At 42.6% G+C, this 23,108-nt stretch overlaps 1 protein-coding gene across 1 annotated transcript; it reads left to right on the forward strand.

Annotated features, from left to right (window-relative positions):
* Positions 1–11,848: 11,848 nt before the first annotated feature.
* stk17al (serine/threonine kinase 17a like) lies at positions 11,849–22,675 on the forward strand. The gene is made up of 7 exons (XM_080511712.1): positions 11,849–12,049; positions 15,157–15,369; positions 18,543–18,687; positions 19,773–19,899; positions 19,984–20,032; positions 20,254–20,433; positions 21,087–22,675. Exons 1-7 carry the CDS (start codon positions 11,934–11,936, stop codon positions 21,370–21,372), a joined length of 1,116 nt encoding a protein of 371 aa, XP_080367838.1. The 5' UTR covers positions 11,849–11,933; the 3' UTR covers positions 21,373–22,675.
* Positions 22,676–23,108: the final 433 nt, after the last annotated feature.

Here is a 23,108-nt window from a genome sequence, read left to right on the forward strand (position 1 = left end):
TATCTGAGCCCTGATTGCTGTAACATCGTAACATATGGACAGCAGATGTTCATAATTGTAGCATAAATGTAAAATGTATCTCCTGAGCTTCCTTTTGTCCCCATCTTGTCAGTGAAGATGATTTTTTTTATTTTATTTCAAACACAAATAAAAATAAAGAAAGGGAAAGAGAGCGATTGAAAGTTAAATTGGTAAAACAAAAAAAACAACCCCCCCCCCAAACAAAATGTGTTTCCCTAAACCTCCACACAGTAGGTTAAATAAGGCCTAAACCCCTACAAATTACTTCTGATCCACCCTCTGTATATTTACACCCTCTATTATTACATTTACAAGATTGATTATTTGACATTTACCAAAGATCATGATTTTTGTTTTTCACAAATATAATGATAATTTATTTTTGTCCAACCAGAATTTAATTTAATTTGGTTCTGATGTGATTGTTTGTCATTGTCATGTGAATTCTGTAAATGCTACAATGAGATTCTCCTGACGATCCGGATTCCCAGTATTGGGAGTGCAGCAGGTTGTAGCATAGCTTGGCGAAGCACAGAGGCTGCAGAGTTAAAAACAGGCTAATCAATTTATTATGACCCATTTTGTTTTATAGCCTGACCCAAAAAGGACAGTTAATCTTTGATACTGTTATATGCAGAACTAATTCTGGGTTCTGAAGAGGAGCCAGTTGACATTCTAGGTCAGGGGTGTCAAACATATGATCATCTGGCAAAAACTGGCTGGCGTCCCATGTGGTCCATGAGATGATCAAGAAGTGTGAAAATAACCAAGAAAGGCATTTGTTGAATGATATTTTTGACATTTCCCTGTTTTTGCACCAGGATTTATGATTTAAAAGGGGATAATGTTGAATTTGCGTCAATGTTCTTTGTATTTTACAACTTTTTACTTTTTTTTTTTTTTTTTTTACAACTTTTAGTATTTTGCGAATATTTTACCAAACATATGTTGGTCAATTTTCATATATTCAGGACAGACCTATAGAATTGTGCTTATGTGGACGTCATTATGATGCCATTTTACTGGTTGGGCCCACTCTAAATCAAATTGAGTCTAATAGGGCCACTGAATACACAGATTTACTCTGGTACAACAATAAAAAGACATTTGCTTTGCTCCTTTTTGACATGTGAACATATACTCGAGTGTCATCAATCTACATATCTAATTCTTCTTTGCAACATCGATAAACCTTTTATCGGAAACGGTAAATATTTATTTAAACGCTTTCATTCCGGTGCACATGTTCACAATATGAATAAAAGAGTGGCCATAAAGTGTGACATTTGCGACAAAAAAGAAAGTTTGACTCCTTGTCTGACCTTTGACCCGGACCACCCCTCACTTGGTTCCTCACGCAAGTCACAAAGGGCAACACACCGGCCAGCTGGTTGCACGTGGACAAAGAACTCACAAACAAAAACCTGCTCACAGGGACACACATACACCCAAAAGCAAACCCTAAGTCACACCTAAAACTGTGGTAAAGACAGTAGATTGCCAACACGTGTCATGTAAACCTACTTATCTGCATTTATACTTAATAAACTCTTCATATTGTTGTATCTGCTGTGAGTCGTTCTTGACCTTCAGCTCATTTGATGTTGAGATACTCCTAAAATACAAACCCCACAGAGTTCTCAGCAGTGGCCTTGTGGCAGGATTGATACAAAGCCAAAAGACTACACTTTTCAAAGTTTTACTGGCCATGGTTTAAAGCACATCCCTCCTCCCACCCACACTTTGAATTCACAAGGTTACAAAGAATCAAGCCCCTTGTTATGCTTGAAGTTATTAAATTCTCGACCCAGTTGCTTTTCATTTGATTATCGACGTCCAACATTTTTGACTTCATACCATTTGATGTTTACTTGAGCGTGACTTTCTAAAAGCTGGGATGACACCGGAGGGAGGTGTGTTCAACGGATTGCAACGCAGCGGCCTGTTGTATTGTCGCCGTGGTAACACAAACAAACAATGAGTCAAAGTGTCACGCTTCAGCAGGTGATCATTGCTGAGAAGCTGACCTTTGACCCTCGCCAGCCCTCAGATGACATATGGCCACAGATACCTGCTGTCGATGGAGTCACTGAGCTTAAACCAACTGTAATAAATCAAATAAGCTCCTTTAAGGGCAAAATTAAAACAAGCAAATGCAAGATCTTCTAATCTCTCCGCATTTTTCTTCTTCTGTTGTCTGTCTGTCTTCCTCAACAGCTAAGTGAGAAAATATTTCCTTTCACGAAACAAGCGCGGTGAAAAATAATCAGGAAATTCCCTCAACAAGAGTCAGAAATGTTTGCACATGACTGATTTCCTTATAGACAATCACATTGTTTTTTGGGAGCATGTGTGTGTTTAGAATCTCTTCATCCCAGGCGTTTGGCTTCACAGAGTTCTGTGTGAGTTTTCTACTCTGCTTATTCCCCCCATTCAGGTCCTTGACATGCTTTCCCCCTCAACAGTATTCCTCCATGCTCGATTCCACTTTCTTCGCCCGCACTTCTTCCCACCTCCCACTCTCAGCTGCCAATTAAAATACATTTTTTCCATTTCTCTCCTGAGTCAGACATACCAAGTGGATTTCTCTGCTTCCTCCTCTCATCTTTCTCCGGTCCCACTGGCATGTCTTCTCCCATCATGCTGTCCTTTGCATTTATGCCACTTGACTGATTTCAACTGACCACCTCAGGATTGAGTGGTGTTTATTTATTTATTTATTTATTTATGCAGATGTCGTCAAGCTCCATCTGATATAGCAGTGGTTTGTTTCACACACACACACACACACACACACACACACACACACACACACACACACACACACACACACACACACACACACACACACACACACACACACACACACGCACACACACGCACCACACACACACACACACACACACACACACACACACACACACGCTTTTGATGGAAAGCCACATGTGCATGTTGGTTGGTATTTTTCATTCGTCACAAGACGGTTATCAAACTGGAAAAAAAAAAAAAAAAGTTGTGATTCATCCCCTCTGGCTTTTGTCTGAATAAGGAGAGTGTTGTCTGGCTAAAAGTACGTACAGTGCAAGAAGCGGTGAAAGGCTTTATGTGGCTGCTGCTGGATTATTGAGACGGGGATGTGGCTGTGAGGGGGGTTAGAAAACAAAGAAAGAAGCAACAGCTGAGAAATCCCTTTCAGTTGAAGTTGGTGCGTCTGTCCTGAGTTAAGCTAGCTTCCTGCATCTGTTAACCCCCCCCCCCCCCCCCGCGCCTTCTGCGGACTGGTGTCATTTCTAAATATGCATATGAGCTATTTAGACTCATCTACACCAGGACTTCGTAGTGTTTATGGTGGGTTTTTTGCATGTGGAGTGACCTCAACAACATCTGCTTTTCTTCATTACTTTTTATATGATGGTCTGTGGGCAGGAAGGCCTGAAATGGCCTGAAAAATCTGGAAAAGTGAAAAAAGTAATGAATAAATTGAAATAATCACATATAAATATTAAATAAGAAATGGTATTTGTCATTGGAGCTGTACTGTTTCATTAATAGTAAAGGTAATAAAGCCACACTGAGACTTTAAACTGAGCCACAGATGGCGATGATGTTGGCCACTGAGAGATCAATGCTATTAGCATCAATGCTCAGGTCCATCGATCCATTTTTTTCTTTTTTGTCTCTTTTCACCACAGCGATTCATCAAAACATACATCGAGCCAACCAGAGGTAATGAAATAAAAATGCAGAGAGACGAAGACCCTATTTGCACAGCAAATGCGTTTTAATTTTGGATTCCCAAAACACAATGAAAGTTTTGCATTTTTCATTTGAAAACGTGGCCTTAAACTCTCACTTGCAATTACATCTAAAAGCAATATAAAATGCAGATGACCTGGAGAAAACCCATGCATGCACACAAAGAACAGGCAAACGATGCATAGAAAGACCCACTAATTTATATTCCGAGGAGAGTGCAAACCTCTACACCACTTTAGGGTGACGGCAGAAATCCTGTATTCTGAGAGGAAGATGAACCCACATTTGATCTGAAAAGAAAAAACAATTTTTTGCACGTTTTTTTTGGTAAAAAATTTTTTCCTGAGTTGTTCATTAAAGTTGCATTAAAAGTTAACATTTTAATGACAAACTGAATGTTATTTCATTCTACTTTTTAGTCTTTTGCACTAAAACTGAGGGGGAAAAGATGTTTTCAATCCAGATTGTATGTGTGTAAAAGTTGTTGGACACCTCCGGTTTGTGGTTTTCGTCTGATATGAATACACAATGCGTTTTATTTTTTTTTATACACTTACAGACGTCTGACTAATTCATCTGCCAATGCACGGAAATCAGCTGTTGACCACAATCTCTGCCTGACATGCAAACAGTGTTTGTCAGACGTCTGCACGGCCATACTTGTGAATTGTGGGTCTGTGAGCTCACATTGCCAGAACACGAGGCAGGATGTGGCTGAAACGTGTGCTCATCTGCTGCTACCTGAGAATAGCTTTCATCCTCTCAGGTTCATCCCTCTCTTCCTGTGCTGCTCTCTTTTTCTGCAGCAACCCACGCAGTGCAAAGAAAAACAAATCGGTCGCTGCAGCACAGAAAAAAATTTAAGTCCAAAAGTTGATGTTTGTGTGGGGAAGAGATGGAATTGACACGTGCACTAAATGTCATTTAAACACAAACATTGTGCTTGATGCTGTTGATTCTCAGTGTTGTAATTATGAACATCATGTCTATTTTTTTCCTGTTGGTGTTTTGAAGAGATGTTTTAATAAAATGTATTAAAAAAATCATAAATGGTACTCCTTTTCTTGATTGTGGCACTCAGGTCTGTTGTTAGGACAAGGAGGGGCCAAGTCTTTCTTTCTATGTTGAAGACTCCAGCTTTCGCATGTTGGTACTGGTGGACATTTCCAACACTGCTTGACTTCAGTGGAATGTTTTACCAAAGGAGACATTAGGAATGTTGTAATATAGGGAATCGGGGCTCCAGAGAATAAAGTTTGGAGATCCGTTCTGTAAATCCAACACGACAAGAAAGTCAGTCATTTTGGATGACAGACTGCCATGACTCCCAGACCATATTCTCCTGGGACTTATTAGTTTCATAGTTGACAACCACCTGGAATAGCAATCCAACTTAGTTGTCTGACCGTACGGATGTCCATTAAGTCGCCATTGTTAATGTTTATAGCGTGCTGTTTTCTACGCATGTGGGTCTATCTCATGGCCTGTCATGCTCACTACATTGTTTTCAAAGCATTTTCAAGATGTTGCCTTGTAAATACAAATCTTTTCTGAAACAAAACCAATGTTTTTCACTTGAAGCCTTATTACTGTATATAAAACTTGATCTTGAGTAGACCAGCTCAGTAAAATACCAACAAAATACCTTTTAAATAAAAATTTTATACAACTCTCCACATCTCCCTTTGTTTTAGGTCAAAGAAGTATGAATACATTCAGAAAAAGAAAATCACATATATTTAAATGTTTTAATAGAAAATTTGTGGAATTTCTGAGTTCATGCCATTTTTATGATACATTCTGCTGCCAAATACAGTGAAATGTTCTCTGTCTTTGGTATTTCTTTTGTTTTGTTTTTTTAACGTTAACCATGTTTTGTTTTGACAAATTCTGATGCTAAAGTTGTTTCATGAATGTGGTGACGACCTCAGCTTTGTGTTATGTACACTATTCTCACTGAAACACTACAATCCCCAGTAAATACATTTAATTTAATTAAGAACTAAATCTAAATAAATGCTTTTGTTTGTGATTGTTGTACACTTAGCATGGTCATCCTGTGGGCCAAACTGAACCCTCTTGGCGGGCAGTTCTGGACCACAGGCCTTATATTTGACTCCCCTGTTGTGAGCTTTGTCAGGGTGAAGAGAGGTTATTTGACGAACGAAACTCGAGGAAACATGAAAAACGTTGTCTGATGTTGAGACATCGAGATACTGAAACAGAAAACTCAATTTAACGCAGGGACTGTACTGTAAATATGTAAATATACAGAGTGTGTGTGTGTGTGTGTGCGTGCGTGCGTGCGTGCGTGTGTGTGTGTGTGTGTGATGTCCTTCACAGAAAGTACCGCTGTTGGCAGCTTCCCTGCATTGTTCAATAGTAAACAGATGATGTGACTTCTCACCGGCTCTTAAGGATTTTCAGTGAGGAAACACAAAGCCTTGTTTTATCTGTGTGTTGTCCTCAGATTACAAACAAGGCAGAAGGCAATTAGCTCCCCAGCCAATTCCGATGTCTTATTTTTATCCCTCCTTCAGTGTATTTCTCAGTTGCCAAAAGGATTAGTGGCTTATCATTTAATACCACTCAAGCGTCAACCCATCACGTCATCCTGCAGACCTGAGGCGAATTGCTCCTCACTCCTACACTCAGAAAACTGCTGATTCTCCCGGTTCCGTCCACAAAAGAGTCGCTTTGCTTACTGGCCAAAGCCAAAGAGGTCGATACCAGCCACAGAGGGAAGGGCTAAATACGCGGGTGGTGTGGTGAGCATCTAAATCAAGTTTTTGGCTGGTTTAGGTTTATGACCTGCAGGACCTTTGCCACTTCATTCAAACCACTTTACACTAAGGTCACCACAAACCAATCACAGGTCACACCAGCGTGTGACCCAGGCTCGCCACCATTATGCTACCGCTCAAATGATTTGTGGACTTAATAAAAAACATGACGTCGTGTATTAAATCAAGCCCGCGCTAACCCAGTGAACGGCTAAACACACAAGCCCTCTTCCCCCAGCAAATTAGTGTTTGCCTCTGGGAAGGCATGCATACGCTCTGTCCAAGCATGAGTCCTTTGTTAATTACAAATTGCACAACAAGATTTGTGCTAAAAGCCTTGGAGGAGCGACTCGTGTAGACAGGGAACACCTATAGACTGAGCTGAGATTACCAAGTAGCCCCTCTGGGTCTGGAACCGGTCATTACATGGAATCTTCTCCCCGCATAAACAATAGTTTACAACTAAGAACCATAAACAGAGAATTTAGAAAGCTAGCAATCAGTCTTTGCAGCGTATGGATTCAGCATTTGGCAATTTTGCAGATTTAGTCTTTTAGAGCCTGCTAACAAGGCAGATTTCCGAAGAAAGGCGGATTCCCTCTCTCACGAAATGTTGCTTGTCGGAAAGATACGATCAGCTGCAAACAGGTTTTTCTCATTCAGAAATAGAAGCAAACAAGGGAAGCAGGGCGGGGAAAAAAAAAAAAGACGCAAGAAATAGATGTGGCCTAAAAAACATTTTTTCAATGAGGGCTGACTTTTAATCAACAAAACCTTATCGAACAAGGATAAGTTTCACAGTGTGATAACAGCACGTTTCCTCATTCATACCTCCAGAAAAGGCCGAAACTAAGACATGACGTGGAAACAGGCCACTGAGGCCATTCAGACAGAAAGGGAAAGTTTGCGATGTTATCAAAGGAGGCGATCTCGGCATCGCTGCTCTGGCTCCGAGTGGCCCCGTAAAGGAACGGCAGTTAAACAGCAGAGGCAAGGCAGGAAAACTTACATAATGAGAAACCTCTTTATAGGTGCTGGGGCAACAAAAACGGGAGGGGAGGAAGGACAGCTTTGAAAACGTGGACAAAAGACTGTCTGTCTCTCGAGGAGTTTTACTTAAGGGAGTCATAAGAGAGCTTAATAGCAGACATTCATGCTGATCTTTTAATGGTCACACCGGATTGTGTCCACTCGTCGACACTCGTCTTTAACCTCCTCTTTCTCGTTGCAAGAGTGCCAACTTTCTCTGTGGATCCTTCCTGTGCTCATTTATGTAACTGTGTAGTTTTTTGATTTATTTTCTGTGAATCCCAGATAATTCAGAGCAGCTCACTCATCAGCTTCACTCTTCAAGGCCCTGTCTACACAGCAGTGTTTTCAAGTGACGTTTGTACGACAACGGCCGCTGATGTCATCAAAAACGCACCTTTTTGAAAACGGTCCCCAAGGTGGAACTTTTTGAAAAGGCTCCAGCTCCATCGGTGTAGAAACGGCGGGGAAAACGCAACTTTCGAGAAACGCCGAGGCAGCAGAAACACGACTACTGCGCCTGCACACCAGGGAGTTTGTAGTTAATAGTTGTTCTGCACATGCGCGAGCAGATGGCCAACAACAACAATGGCGGTTTTAATAACAAAAACGACCAACAGAAACCATTAGTGGCCCAACGTATCAACCACATCTTTTAGCATTTCTACCATTTCAATGTAAATGGACATTATTTTCAAAACTTTGCTGCATTCATGTAAAACTCTTCTGGAACAAACAGGATGTGTTTTCACTTTTGGCACCAAACAGCACTGAAGTGAAGTTGTCAACAGTTCGATCATGGCTTCACCCCAGAGAGGTAAAAGGGAAGAAACTGCCAGAAACTATAAATAAATGTTGATATTGCTCTGCTACGATTAGATTTGTAAATAAACAGCTGCGTCAAAACCCTTTTCCAATTTCAATTCTACTGTGTTGACAGGTTGAATTCGATGCTCCAAAAAAATAAACTAGGGCAAATTTTACAACTTTTCACCCAATTCTTCATGTTAGATCAATCAGACCCGCGTCACCGACTCTTTCTGGAACAGGCTCTGACCCCAGTTTATAGCTGAGGTCTTGTAAAAAAACAAGAGCCGGTGTCTTCTGGCCCAGCCCGGACGAGAGCCACTTCTTCCTGTGGCTCAGAAAGTTTTAGCGTTCCTCGGGTCACGGTTGAACTTCTCGTATTTATGTTAGCTGAACTTCAGGCTGGCAGGCTAATTCACTGGTATGTGTTTTCATTAGGTCTCTGGGGCCGGGTAGAGCTACTGCACTAACGTGGTTCCTCTGATCTCTGACCCCGGCTTTAATGGGACGCCTGGCAGAAGAAGGAGGGTCAAGGCTGCAGAGCGGGCTCGCTTGGACTTAAAGTAACAGTTTGAGGAGGAATAACAGGTTATGTAACCGTGCCGGTGGACACTAATGAGTCAGTATTTGGCTCGAGGAATTTCGACCCTCAATGGCTCTCTTCTTGCATCAATTGCTGTTTGGAGCAATAAAATTAGCTTTGGTGCTGTAAGATGGAACAAATCCTGCTCTGTGTGCTGGATAGCAGCTACACAGGACACATGACCGACCTCCACCAGCGTGCTCATCCACAGGGCATCAACAGCACAGAAGGACCTGTGATCTTGTCTCTTTTCGAGTTCTGGATTCATTCTCTTTCTTTGAAGCAGGTCATATTCTGACATTGCTCATCCAACTGGAAACATGTACAGTACAGTCTTCACTTCAGGGCGTCGAACTTGTTTCAGTTTCAGGGCCATGTACAGCTTTGGTCTAATAAATTATACATTCTGACAAATCAATGAATTTTCCTTTGTTTTAGTGGAAATGTCACATTTCTATTCACAGTATTCTTGCCCTAATTTCTTATGATTTCCATCTTAATTCAGTTTCATTAGTAATAAGGTCGCCAGCTTTCACTGCTGCATAACTTCAAGCATTGCTTGGACCATCTGATGGTCAGTTTTGGGCTTCGATGCTGTGGTAACGCCACGTTTGTTTGTTTATTTACTTATTTGGTTGTTTGTTGATTGGTCGGTTGGGTGGTTTGTTAGTCAGTTTGTCAGTCACTCAGTTGGCTGGTCGGTCAGTCGGTCAGTCATTCGTTGGTTGGTTGCTTCCTTGCTTGTTTGCTTGGCTGTTTTCCTGGTTTGTTTGTCCTCCTAAGGGCCAGACTGGGACTGCCTTGTGGGCTTGTTTTGTTTTGCAGGCTAAATGTTTGACATTCCTCAGCCAGTTGATGCAATAACATACTTTTAGACATCAAGACACTTAGAAGCTGATCATTTTCCAGCTTGATGAAGCAAACCTTATCTATTTATTACAGCCTTAAAACTTTTTTAGGCAATTCGTGAGAGGAGACAAGCTAAAGACAGTATTTCAGATCTATTTTCAAAAAATGAGAGTGAGAGTAGCCCTAATTGTAAATGATGGTTGTCCACCATGGCTCTTATCTTACGGATGTGAAAAGTGATGACATTGATTTTGGTCTGCACAAGCGGTGAAAATAAGTTCGTACCACAAACTCCAACGTCACGTCTGGACTTGACACCCAGTCGGGGGAAGTTTTACATGCGTGTGACTTTGCTCTTTCATTTTCTTAAGGTCAGCCCGGATCATGGAGGGACAGTCTAGTTTACCTTCAGCATGGTGCTGGAGCTGGCAACACATTTCCTATGAAGTTCACTTCACCATCCCGCTGGTTGAGACCGTAAGCTATTAATAAGCCGAGTAATCGCTTTAATCTTCGCAATAACTTGTGATTGGGCTTTTTTGTATATGCCTTCTGAGTTACATAAGAGAAGAAGACCAAGTGGCTGTGACAGCAGGATGTGCCACACGTACTGATGAGTTGTCTAATAGCATGCTTTAAATTCCTCCTTAATGACATTCAAGCTAAAATGGGCACGCAGCTCTCCCACATATAAGGAAGAAAGCAGTGAAGAGCACTGTCATGCCCCCAGGACAGCTTCACATTCATGGCTGTACTCTGTGTGGGAAGAAAAAAAAAATGAAAGGTATCACCTGTAGGAGAGGCAAACCCATTAAAGCAGCAGGAAGTGCATACCAACAATAACAGTCAAGCATGCCGGTCGTGTTTCGGATTGTATGAGCTTGTGGGAAATGTGATCAACATTGTTCTGCTGGGATGTTTGTTGCTCTGAATTGCAGAAGTTAAAAAGGGATTACAGAGGCATTCATGGTTAGGCAGGTTAGATAAGTGAGAGCACATCACCCCAGCTTTAGCCTCATTCCACTGGATTCCTGTATCTTTTAGAATCGTTTTTTAGATTAGATTTTTGATTTTTAAGCTATTAAATGGGTTGGCACCTTCTTATTTATCTGATCTCATACATGTTTATTCTCCTGTTTTATCATCCACTTTGGTCAGCTTTGGCTGTTGTGTTAAATGTGCTATGTAAATACAGTTGGATAGGATTTGATTAGGATTAGGTTGCCATTCGTATCTACCTTATAAATAAACCATTTCTGCCTTAAACTGTTGTCTTTTTTGCTTTTAAAGTGTATAGGAGAATCCCTCTGTAATCCATCACTATGAAGGTGCCATCCATCCATCAACATATTCAAAACAATTTTAAACTCCTTGAAATGTTTTCAACAATAAGTCTAGAGATAGACCTTTTAAGGCCTTAGTTTCTCTTTGAGTAAATATGTTTCACTACCAGTTAAGTGATAAAACGATTTCAATTCTGTTGGCTATGCTTTGTGGAGGCAGATGTTGAGATTAATGTTGAAATTAAGAAATTAACTGCACTGTTGTTATAAAGAGAAAAAAATGGCAAATGTTCTTTCTTTCTTTCTTTCTTTCTTTCTTTCTTTCTTTCTTTCTAGGCTTTAAAAGCTGATCCTGGGCTTGAAGCATATGATACTTAATTTATAGTCGTTGGTACTCCTGAAACGTAATAATAAAATAGAATCAAAATAAGGATAGACGTGTTTGTTTACGTTTGGCTCCATCGGGATCCAGTCACTTGCCCCTGCGCCTCGTGCCAGAAGGCGCACACCTTCGCCTCCCGGTGCGCACGTTGATTGGCTCTCAAAGCCGATCGTCAGCACAGGGGGAGGATCCAGCCAACACTTTATTGTCAGGAATGTGTAGTAGCAGTCAGTCACTCATTGTAATCCTCACCACTGACTTCGTCGGGCTTCTACAGGCACCATCCTCTTGCTTGGGACGCGCTTTAATCTGGATTATCTCATACAGTTATCACTCATGCGACTTTTTACTTGACCACAGCAGGAAGTCGCTTTTTTGTTGTTGTTCAAGTCTTTGTTTTTGGCGGAAGAGTAATAGTTTAATTCCAAGCTCGAACTTCAATGCCAAATTCAGCAGCAACGATGATCAAAACCGGGATGGTGACAAAGATCCACACGAGGATAAGAGCGGATCCGTTTTCGTCCAATTACGAGCTGGTGGGCAAAGAGCTGGGCAGGTGAGTCGAAAACAACCGACCGCTGGCCGACGTGAACCCCGCAAGCATATTTTGACAGGCTCGGGCAAATCGGGTAATCATATTAAATGTGTTCCCTGCACGTGCGGATGGGAAGCGTGTTAATTGAGCATTTCCAAATCCTGCATACCAGCAGCCGCGCGCGGAGCGGAGCGGAGCTGAGCTGAGCTGCGCACCCGGGAATGCGCTCCGGTAATGCGCTTTCGTGCGTCTTGGCCGCAAGTTTTTTTATTTTTTATAGTTTTGGTCGGTCTTCACAATGAAAACGGTGGCAGCCGTAGGGATCTGTGAGGTAAGGAGCTTTCACAAGCTCGCCAAAACAACAAAAACTCTACAACTTGTTTATCGAGATGCTTTGTCTTAATCCGAGTGTTTTGGTTACTCAAAATCTACGGTTTCCTTTAATTAAATTAACACCAAATGAGCGTGAATTCTGAAAAATCTCTCAAAGTGAACATCAAAACTCGAATCGGAGAAATCAAACACTTTGCATGCTTTTTAAATATACAATTCATAAATGGCTGCATGTGTATAATGTATCCAAACAGCAGGTTTAATTCAGTTTAATTCCAAAGCTATCTATGAGGAGTTTGCATGTTACCCCAATGTGTGGGTCTTTCTAGGTGCTTTGCTTTCCTACAATAGTCTAGAAACCAACATATTGGTGTGTACATGTTGTCCATTGTCAGTTCCAGATAAAACTTGTCATTCAGTATTAATTGCTTTATTTATCGCTTTGTTCAGTTAATCCTATTTGAGGCTGCACTGAAGTGCTTGTCCCAGGAATATGAAAGTTTTTTTTTTTTTTAATGCTATAATGAGAACTTGGTTCTCTTCAGTTTTTACTATTTCTAATGCAATAGTGTGTTCACATTTTTGACATTTCTCCATGTCCTTGTGACTCCACTTTAAGTGTGCCCCACAGCAGAGTGGTGAGACTGTTTGGTAGCAGCCAATTTATGTCTTGTCTGATACTCTGGGACTGCAGCCAGCACCTGCAGGGGAGGGATTGGTTAGGAGCTTCTCATGAGGTGTCGCCTAGAAAAGCATTCAAACACTTCATCTTTTATCCTTCCTCCCTCTTTCTTTCTTTTTTTTTCCCCATGACTTCTACCAAACAACTTCCGGAGATCTGGCCTCATAATCGCTTTAGGTGCAGGAATGTATGTATGTGTTGCACGGCAGGATTCAGCTGTATCGTTTGCACATTGGGACATTAAGCACATTGGAACCAGCAGGTGCCAAGGTGTACCAACTCCCATAGTTGAGTCCAACAACAAAGTTGTTTTTTTTTTTCTTTTCTTTTTTCTAACACTATTCATCCGGCTTTGCAGTCACCTGCAGACGTTTGCACAAAACGACGTTGTAGGCAGGAACAGGAACTCATGTTGTGTGTCAGACTGTCTGTGAAACAGGCAAATAGGAGCTGCGAGAGCTGTCATTTCTCATCACACTTCAGACATGAGTCAGTGCCCCGCCGGGCGAGACAAAACACAGACTCCACAGGAAACCAATTTCTCAATCAAATTATCACCATCTCGAGTGTAGAGAGGAGGAACTCTCTCTGTAAAGTTGACGGTTGATCACAGATGAGTCTCTCCAGCTTACAACCCTGCATGTATTTAATCTGCATAGTGACCAGAAAAACACTTAAAATTAGGACCATTATTGAACAGTTGTAGGCTTATCTACAACTCAAGCGTCCTCTTTGTCCTCTTTGTGCATTTGCCTGATGATGTGGACGAATGAGAAGACGACCGGCTGGAGGACGGCCTTGTGTTCTGACCTCTGACATGTTGTCAACTCCTGAAAAGGCCTCCTGTTGCGGTCATCTCTTTTCACTCCATATCTAGTTCCCGGCCCACTGCTCCGAACTTGGCTAATTAAAGATGAAAAGACTCTGACAGCTTTTGCCTTTTCTCTGGGAACAATGACTCGTCGCCATTCTGCCAGACTGAGAAACTGCAAAGGAGTTAGGAGCCGGGCCTCACAGCAGTCAAGTGTGTTGCCAAAACAGAGCCAGACTGCAGCCAGAACAGTTGCTGTTTTTGGTCAGCGGCACACTGGGCTTGAAATAACACTGTGTGGGAAAATGGCCGGCACCCTGCTGACCGGACCTTTCAGATTCGGTCACTTCATTTAGATTCTGTCGGGTTCAGCCATCTTTTCACCGGGTCTACAAGTATAGGCGGACTGTTGAATCGGGTTCTGGTCGGGATGTAGACGTTCATGGTGGCGTTCACTTCCACACGCTGTGCAGGCTCCAATCTGGCTGTAACAGCGGTGGCCCCCTGCCTGATGGACCCAACTGCGGTTCAGGTGGGTGGTCTCGGCCTCGAGGCCGCTGTGTTTAGCTGGCTGGTCAGCTTTTGTATGGCTGTCAATGGAGATGCGGTCTCTGGCTGAGGGTGTGGGTGGAGGCGTCGACACAATTCCATTTGTCCCTGCTGCTGTCAGCTGTGAAGCAAGGGAAGTGGACAAGGCCTCATTATCAGCCCAGGAAGGACGGCTGATAATTGTGTCGACATGACACACAGAGGCAATTCTGCACACATCGGACATCCTGTCCGCACCCACCGCTGACCTTTATACCTCCCGTGAATCCATCAAAGCATATGAACAACAACCAATGGGAGAGATGCATTTATGAAAGTTGATGCTTTATTGTTTATAGTGACGACAAGCCCCCGCACAATTGGATGTCTTTGTTTTAGTTTGACCTGTAAAGTGGCAATATCCTTATCAGGTCCCTGCCCAGTAGTCGGCTGCTCTTGCCAAAAATTGTCAGGCTTATCTTCTTTTTGTCAGACCCTCCTAAAGCCTGAAAGGAAAAGGAGGACTCTGAATCAAAAGTCTGATGGCGTCTCCTCACAACGGTCAATATTTTCAAATGATGCTCCGTCACAGTCTTATCTCTGAATGGCTTCATAGCCTCGCCCTTCCCTATCTCTTCCCCTTCACAGTCTTAACTGTCCAGAATTTTGCATCTTTAATCAGCAGCAGTTCAATTTGACTTAAATCTAGATGTGATTTTTCACTAATCGCTCTCTCTCGGTCTCTTCCATTCTTAATTTTTTTTTCTGTCTCAGGGGAAAGTTTGCCGTAGTGAAGAAGTGCATCGAGAAGGCAACGGGGAAGCAGTATGCTGCCAAGTTCCAGCGAAAGCGGCGGAAGGGCGAGGACTGCCGCATGGACATCTTGAACGAGATCGCCGTGCTGGAGCTGGCCAAGGCAAACTCCTACGTTGTGGCGTTGCATGAGGTCTACGAAACCAGCACTGAAATCATCCTGGTCCTTGAGTGGTAAGGGAGTCATGATGCTTTTACTCTGTGCTAGTATCTGCATACGCATTTTCATGCAAACCCAAACTTTACGGTGCACATCCTGTTCAGTAAGTCGGTCAAGGCCCTCTGAAAAAAAACCAACCCAAAAAAACCTCTGCACAGATGTGTGAAATGCACAGCATTGCACATCAACTCTGCCTTAAATGGAAATGATCTCTCTCTCTGAGGTTAGTCGCTCGCCTCAGTTTCTCAGCAGCTCAGTTTCTTGTCATGATGTGCGATTGTCTGGAACCGTCACTTTAAATGCCGGTGTGGTGAAACTGCTTACTCGCTCTGTGATGCGACAATATTTAGCTCTCGATGAGTCATTTAGACGCCACTGTGAGAACTTGCCACTCTGTGCTTGAGTTAACACTTTGCCATTGTTGTTGATGTTTGGTAGTAAAGAACACAAACGTCTTAAAGTTTGGAAATGCCAATTAACAGTGGATGCCTACATCCAAATTACATTTCCCTGACCTTGTTCCAGTCCTGTTTATTGATCCGGTGGGAGGCCGAGCCTGTCCTCACTAGTCATTCTCATCCCTGCCGTGGAATTCCTTTGGAGCATAAAAGCTCCTCTGTGGGGAGGGCTGCATTTGACCTCTGGCAGAAGTGTGAAAGGGGAAGTAGCACCACAGTTCACCTCTACATGCCTGCAGAGAAAACATAGCAGGAGGTCAGCTGGCAACGGGCCCAAGTTCCTCTGCAGCTGCCAAGAGAGCTGCACCGGGAGAAGTTAACCTATAATCGATGTGGTTTCTTCAAGTCATTTATCTACTTTGTGTACCCGTGTCTTAAAAAGCTGCAGAAATGTTTGCATTGAGAATCACAGCCGCTCGAAGAGCGGCATCAAACCTCAGCGTCGGTTTTGAGAATTGCAAACCCATTTTCCATTTCCTGTGGGTTTAAATGTAAGCAGCGAAGCCAGGGTCCCAGAACTGGAGCAGAGTCACACCGGTATGAAGGGCTGGTTGCATGCGTGCACTTCTTGTAGCCACAACCACATCCTAGTCGATGTCGGAGGAATGCAAGCAGCTGAATTCTGATCATCTTTGAAAGTGCTGCTCCAGTCTACAATAAAAGTTACTTTGAAGGAAATGAGTCAACATTTTTGTGCACAGTAGAGGAAGAGTAGTCCTCAGATCCCTGCTTTATTTCGTATAGAAAAGTGAATCAGTATTTAACTTCTTTTTGGAAAGTTGGGTTATTTGAATCTTGTGACTTCATTTTATTGAGAATTTCCTGTAATAGCCTTTTGTTTTCCCTGCATTCCCTTGGCGTTTGAACCGTTTCAGTGGAGTCTCCCTTGAATTCCAGTGCAGTCTTGTGCATAACTTTACTGCGATCCTATTAGACTTGAACTGTGCCGGGGAACCGGAGCTGATCCTGAACTTTGAGGCTAATTGACTGGCCGTTGACGTCAGCGAGCACCTGACTTGGTGGTCAGCCAAGAAGAGCTTTGACCAAACGGCTCGTCTGAAGTGATTACTAACTGAAGAGGAGGACTTGTTTCATCATCTTCGCCTCGATCTTAAAGTCTTAAAGCGAGAGGTTTATTTGACTTTGTTCTCTAAATGGTTGTTTACACTCGGTGTGTCCTCTCACATTCTGGCCGCAGTGAGTTTATTTTTGTGGTTCAGTGCAGGGGAGGAAGTCCACCTACACACTAAAGTAGAGACTACATTAATTTTTCTTGGAAAGAGCGAGAGCACAGCGCGAATATTTAGACTTCAGGGAAGTAACAAATCATTTTTGGCCTGAATGCATGCGTGTGTGTGTGTGTGCTCTGCTGAATTAAACAAAACGGTCTTTATTGGGAGTTAAAATCTCTCCAGGCGCTCTGCTGACAGCTTAATGAAGCTTTGAAACACTTCAACCTGACGAGCCTTTAATTGCTCGGACAGGTACAGTAAAATGCCCACAGGTCAAGTTCGGGTCACAGAAAGAAATTCAAGTTCATTCCTGAAATCCCTGATATGCAGTCAGATGTTTCCTTTCAGACTGCACTCGTACGTTTTTCATTTTCTCATCCAAATGGAAAAATCCAACACGGAGCTTGCTCGGTCTACGTTACCCCAGATGCAAACTTCCATGGAGTGTTTTTGAACTGCAGCCTGTTTGCAGCCAGCAGGGTGGGTGGCAAGTGTTTGTTGATAAAAGTAAAGGATGGACAACAGATTATCACGATTATTGTGGAATTATATTAAAATCTCCAAAACATGTTTCTATTTTCACAGCTGTGGGCAGTAGAGAATATTAAGGGGGCAACTGGGGGGTTTAGGAGCTCCTGGTTATGCAATGGTTGGGCCCAAGGCCTGGTCACAAAGTCTATTTTTTTTTTTTTTTCCTAAAGATTTAAAGTCTGTGCCTCCTAAATCCCCCACACATGGTTATAGTTGTTTTTTTTGAGGGGGTTTGAACTGTCAGCTTCAGGCATTGATCTGACTGATGGGCCAGTCTAAATCCACCATGTCTCCACTTTGGTTAATATCGTTACACAAGCGCTGCAGGACCAGGCATGAGTCTGACTGGATTCATCCTCAAACCACAAAATCCATGAACATTAATCCTACTTGAAGTTGTTCTGAGTTGCTAATAAGATAAAAGCTGTCTGAAAGACGGACTGTAAGTACTTGCCATTCTACTCCAATTTTTCCAACATTTACCATTAGATTTTCAATACTTTAAGTGGAATGTTACAAGGTGTGATTAGTTGGCCAGTTTCCTTATTTCACCAAATTGAATTGCTGGTTATTGGACAGTAAAAGACCTTATCTAAGCTGATAAAACTGCTCTTATCAATTGTACACGTAGATGTGGATTACCAAAAAGGTGTCAAATGTGGCTGAACTTTGTTCCCAAGTCAAATGAAAAGGACACAGACTGTTATGTAATATTGGAGAAGGTGGAAATGACTGGGTTTATTTGACCATTTGTACTAGAGGTGTGGGCTGGAATTTGCCATTGTCAACTTGTGTGATTTGGACTGAGGGGAAGGGAGTATTTGTGATTTTGAAAGCCTCATTTATTATGACAAGGCAAAATGAATAATCCCCAAAAAATGAGAAACTGAATGCCACAGGGTGGCTGTCAATGCTCTTTATTTTTTTGTACTATTCTCAGTTTTCCCTCCTGTGCTTTCTTCCCAGCGCCGCCGGTGGCGAAATCTTCGATCAATGCGTCGCCGATAATGACGAGGCCTTCACCGAGAAGGACGTTATGCGGCTGGCGAGGCAGATCCTGAATGGCGTGGCCTTCTTGCACCGAAACAATGTCGTGCATCTGGATCTGAAAGTGAGTGCGTTGAAAGATGATCCCAAAATATAGGGCGACGTGTTCCCTGGAGTGTCGGACTCCAGGAGATATTATTTCTCTTATGCAACCGTAGCTCATTCAGTGTGTCATGACCTTGTTCCCACGAGGAATCGGCCACGAAAGGAACCTCACTCGACTATCGTATTGTTCTTAATAGGTCTTGAGGTAATAGGCTGTGAACTTTGAGTTTTTTTTTTTTTTTTTCCAAATACCCATTCCTTTCACCTTACTTAGCGTCTCACATGTTGAGCAGGTGTCTGGTTTCTTCTTACACAACGCGGTCTAGATTTTTAAAACAAAAAACAAAAAAAACCAGAGTCATTCAGAAAATGCTTGCTCAGGACTGACTCCAGTACTGTTTTTTTTCTGATGTCACTTAGTCTTTAGGTGCACTTTGTGATGTTAATGTTTGGTAAAGGCCTGATAGTTGCCCGGCTGCTCTCACAAGGTCGAACAGTCGAGTTCAGATTCAATCCTGTTTATGTATGTACTGTAGTGTAAAAAACATACTGATCTCAGTGTCCAGAAAAATTGACAAATACTGAAAAACCTCAAAACTTTACATCTTTTAGTGCTTTTTTTTTTTTTTTTTTGCAATTTATGATGGAAAAATATGAAGTTTAAGTTTTTAAAAAAGAGCAATGTGAAAACTGCCGCAATGTTTTCCAACTCTGTCCCAAAACAAAAACTGTCGCAATGTGTCGCTTTACCTGAAATATCACTGATTTCTCCAGGCATTGTTGCCACCTCCTCTCCCAGTGGCCCAATTCGGAACAGTTTTTTTTAATCAAAAACTAGAGCTTCAAATGTGTCGGCAAGTCACACAACTGACACTCGCGGTGTTACAATAACCATGAAGCTCTTGGCAGACACACTTGGTTTGTTTAGAGTCACGACTGATGGGCTTAGTGAAGGATCTGACCTTAGAGAGGCTCACAGTGCACCGATTGATGAAGTAACGGCCAAATCCTCTCGCCACCACTTCACACAATCGTTGTGGCTGACGCGCACAGATACTTAATGATGCATTGTATAACATACCTCTGTGTGTGTGCCTTCTCCAGCCCCAGAATATCTTGCTGACCAGTGCCAGGCCGCTCGGGGACATTCGTATTGTGGACTTTGGCTTGTCCCGGCGTATGGACAGCATCGCAGAAGTGAGGGAGATTCTGGGTACCCCGGAGTATGTGGGTAAGTCGTGGTCTGAGACGCAGAACGTCGTGATTCAAGCGTCATCTGCCATTAACGATCATCTCCGTGCGTTTCTTCTTGCAGCACCCGAGATCCTGAACTACGAACCCATTAGCACTGCGACAGACATGTGGTAAGCCTCCGGCTATTTCAAGACTATTTCCAGTATTTATTTTTTTTTATAGGATGCCATGCAAAACTCATCAAGTCTGCTCCACTTCTGGACATAATCAAGATGGTGACATCACCTTGCTAATGTGAAAAAGACTGAAGTCTAGACCCCTGACCACAAGATGATGCTTTCCTCAGACTTGTATCTAACGTCTCATTCTGTCCTTTCTCTCGCCATATCAGGAGCATCGGGGTCCTCACCTACGTCATGCTGACGGGCGAGTCGCCCTTTCTGGGTGACGACAAGCAGGAGACTTTTCTCAACATCTCCCAGGTCAACGTGGACTACTCGCAGGACGCCTTTGAAGACATCTCCTCGCTGGCTGTTGACTTCATCAAGACCTTGCTGGTGAAAAACCCAAGGTGAGATTGACTTGATCAGAATTCACGATTATGGCGACAGCCGGAAAGATTCTACGTACGAAGGATGTGAGTCAGGTTGACGCTGGCGAGGAAGTACATCCGCACACGTCTACGTGAGTGTGTGTGGTAATGCGATTTGCATCACTCAAGCAAGAAGTCATTTCCTTTTCTTGCGAACAGTGACTATAAGCTGTCCTCAATCAAAAGGAGGGACTTTTTGTGAGACTATCTTTGACAGACTGATTCAAAGCTTATCTGATTCCAAAAAAGTAAAATCAGGGGATTTTTTTTGTTTTTGTTTTGTTGAAATTCTGCAGCAATCTATTTAATGTATTGAACTTTAAGACAAATTCAGATTGAGAGCCACAAAAAGACAATTTGGTTAAAGAATGACATTCAAAACTTGTAATGGAGATTAGTGGTAGCGCTGGACACGGTGGAAGATTCCTCAGTGATTCAGTAATCACTGAGCAATGCAGGGGAAAATATTGAGAACAAAAAGTGCTGTTTTTGTGGTTTCCTTGAACCTGGTGTTGAAATCAATATGGCCGACTTCTGAGGGAGCAGATTGATTGTATTGGAAGATGCATCGCTTGTGTAAACTCTCTGGGAATTTCCGCTCATCCACAGTTTTATTGTGTTTGTGTCTACAGGAAGAGAGCCACGGCGGAGGAATGCCTCAATCACCCCTGGCTGAACTCCCACCCTCACTCCCACCCGCACCTCCACACCAGGTCGGAGTCCTCGCTGGACGAGCCCGAGACCAGCCAGTCGGAGTCGGAGCCGGAGAGCCCGGCTCCCTCCCCCGACCTGGACCTGATCGGGTCGTACCTCATGTGCCCGGGACAGGGCGAGCTGAAGGCGGGCCGCGACGCCTTCTCCTTCGGCGAGCCGCCGTTCCCGACGCGGCCCGAAATCCAGCAGGAGGTCATCTGCTGACGTCCGGTTCAGAGACTCGCCTTAAGACGCTGAAACGCCAGCGGGCCTCGCAGTTTCTTTGGTCTTTATCTGAGCTGACGTCAAACCTTGAGGCTACTGTATGCCAGGCTGCTTTTACTGCTGTGATGTCTGTGAGCGGCGCTGTGTGGCTCGGCACCTCCGAGAGGGAGGGGGGGTTTCGGAGGACACGAGGTCTTTGTCGTGTTGCTGCCTTAAAACGTGTGACAGAACAGGCCCGAGGTCTGCGTAACACTGTGGTCGATCGCCCCTGCACTCACACACTGGTTGCTTTTTACCCAGACTAGCCTTTCGAGCAGGTTGCAGAGGAGAAGAAAACTCCAGTTTAACTTCAGCTGACTGAGAAATACCTTCTGTGATGAGTTTATAGCAAGAAAAAAAAAAAAAGGTTTCGACACGTCAACCTAAAGAAATAAAACCACGGAGCCTGCAGTATGCTTTTTTTTTATGTTTTATTTATGTCCAGACCACTTAAGCCCTATTCAATCATCACAACCACATAAATGCCTGATTAGGACAGAAATGGTAGCATTCTTATTTTTAAGGACAATCTTGAGCACTTTTTATTTTGTTGTTAGACTTTGTGTGTTTAGTAAGAAACCAAAGGCTCCTGGAGCACAATCGGATGTCACACATTGTACTGTAAATACTCCTCATCACCCAGCGTTGTGTCACATCATCTTTTTGGTCATTAAGTGCCACTTTTGCAACCTCACGTCTTCTATTATCACATTGTAAACTTTGTTCATTTTTTTTTTGGTTGCCTTTTGCACTTTTTTGTTCTTTTTTTTTTTTTTTTTAAGATAACTCCAAGGTTGCCGTTAGATTTCATGCTCTTTAAATATGTAGAAAATAAAACAAGTCTTAGGAAGGGAGAATCAGAGGGGCTGAAAGAAGCAGTTTTATTTTAATATGTATTGATTACCTTACACATGGTCAACTGAAGGCTGAGATGTGTATGAAGATGAGACGTTTGCCTTCAGAAGCTCGGGAGCAGAGAAATTGAAAGTTTCTCAAAAGTACTGAAATGTATATTGTGACTTAGTATTAAAATTAATCTGCAAGGATAATTCATGTTTTTTTTGTTTTATTTTTTTTTTATTGAAATTGTAACATCATAATATTATTTCTCATTTTGTACGTTAACTTTTCTGTTTTCTGTTTTCTGCTCTTGAATTTCAGGATGGTTTTGCACTTGTCCTCTTTGGACGTTATGTAAAAATGAATAAATGTTGATGGCATGCATTGCAAAATGTAACTCGGAAAAATACATGTGCATTTTTCTATCAAACTAATTGGTGTGTTTTTTTTTTATTATTATTTATTGCTGATTGGAGCAGCTTCTGCTGCAATGTTCGACACATAAAGAGATTCAGTTTCTCCCATGTCGTTTTCTCACCATCGCATGTGAAAAGAAGTTGTATTATATAGGGGGGGGGGGTTAAAAGCAGTTCCAGGGTTTAGTCGCTCTTGCATTACTTTCTAAAAGAATGGAAAGTAGAATTTCCCAAGCGTTTGGCTTGTTCACCTACTAATGTGGAAGGTGAGCTGGGATTGAACCGTGGGACGGGTTAGCTTTGTGTTGTTGAAATAATTAGTCTATTTAATTCATTCCAGACATTTAATTCATTCTAGGCATGTCAAAACAAAGATACAGAAATGATAGATGAACCCTTTGTAAATCCATATACACAAAGTAATCTATATTCAAATATATA

Source organism: Blennius ocellaris (genome assembly GCF_963422515.1).
Source record: "Blennius ocellaris genome assembly, chromosome: 16".
NCBI classification, from domain to species: domain Eukaryota; kingdom Metazoa; phylum Chordata; class Actinopteri; order Blenniiformes; family Blenniidae; genus Blennius; species Blennius ocellaris.